At 34.3% G+C, this 1198-nt stretch overlaps 1 protein-coding gene across 1 annotated transcript; it reads right to left on the minus strand.

Annotated features, from left to right (window-relative positions):
• Positions 1 to 405: 405 nt before the first annotated feature.
• Positions 406 to 940, minus strand: LOC111203005 (agamous-like MADS-box protein AGL62). Its single transcript, XM_048748649.1, has 2 exons — positions 892 to 940; positions 406 to 716 (listed from the first exon to the last, which is right to left on the minus strand). The coding sequence occupies exons 1-2, from the start codon at positions 938 to 940 to the stop codon at positions 406 to 408; spliced, it is 360 nt and encodes a 119-aa protein (XP_048604606.1).
• Positions 941 to 1198: the final 258 nt, after the last annotated feature.

The raw sequence follows: 1198 nt of genomic DNA on the forward strand, positions 1-1198 counted from the left end.
AGTTTGTGAGTTTATGGGATGTGCGGACCGTAAGAGTTTGGTTGGATTGAGGTTTTCAGTTTGCTATTGAGATGATGATGTGCATGGCTTGAAATTTTCAGTAAAATAAATTTATAATTATATTTTTTTATTAAATTTCTTTTTTTTTTAAATGCAACAACATCATTCTTTTAAAAATATATTAGATAAAAATGAGGATAACAACAACATAATTTTGAATAAGCAAAAGAAAGGAAAAAGAAAAAAACTACAACATTGGATTTAAAAAAACACAACAACATAACAAGAAGAAATGAGGAATTCTGGTAAAGAAGATAAACACAACATACTCAGGAGAGATGTGGATAAACAAAAACATGATTTTGTCTAAAAACTTCAACTGCATCACATTAGAAATGATTAATATTAGTCGGATCTAGGCTGAGGAGGATTGCCATCATTAGGATGTTCATTTCCCGATTCACTCGGATTAGGATGACTGGGGAGAGCCATGTTATGGTTGAATCCAGGGACAAATCCCTCAACACGACTATAGTTTCCAAATGGTGAAGGATGATCAGGGAGAACCATGTTATGGTTGTCAAAAGCATTCACGTTAACCATTCTCCTTCGCTCAAAGGGGTTCAAATTAGGTTCCATATTAATACCACCATCAACCCCAAAAGGAGCATTACTAGAGCTTCCCCCATAAAAGCCAGGATGAGGAAATGGTGTTGCTAGGAAGATTTTGAAAGCTTCATATATCACTTGTTTCTTCAAATTTTCAAGTTTACCTTTGAATTCTTTGGCTTGATAGATTCTTTCAACCAAATCTCAGGCATTTTGAATTTTTTTTCTTAGTTTCGTCAACTATTCACTCATTTTTTGCTCAGATTCTAGGTTGTTCATTACCTGCATCAACAAGAATGGCCATCATGAGGATGTTCATTTCCAGATTCATTAGTATTATGATGACTGGGGAGAACCATGTTATGGTTGAATCCAGGGACAAATTCCTCAACACGACTATAGTTTCCAACTGGTAAAGGATGATTGGGGAGAACCATGTTATGGTTGTCGAAAGCATTCATGTTAACCATTCTCCTTTGCTCAAGCTATAGTCGTGTTGAGGGAGAACCATGTTATGGCTTGAAGTTTTCTATAAGATAAGTTTATAATTCTATGTTTTTATTAAACTGCTTTTTGAAAGAAAATACTA

This window comes from Brassica napus, chromosome C2, assembly GCF_020379485.1.
Source record: "Brassica napus cultivar Da-Ae chromosome C2, Da-Ae, whole genome shotgun sequence".
NCBI classification, from domain to species: Eukaryota; Viridiplantae; Streptophyta; class Magnoliopsida; order Brassicales; family Brassicaceae; genus Brassica; species Brassica napus.

What these genes read in the sequence shown, in the direction of transcription:
- LOC111203005 (XM_048748649.1), bottom strand. Translation starts at nt 940, where the DNA reads ATGAATCTGGAAATGAACATCCTCATGATGGCCATTCTTGTTGATGCA. An exon ending in GGCCATTCTTGTTGATGCAG is followed by an intron (nt 717 to 891) that starts GTAATGAACAAC and finishes AAATCTTCCTAG; the next exon opens with CAACACCATTTCCTCATCCT.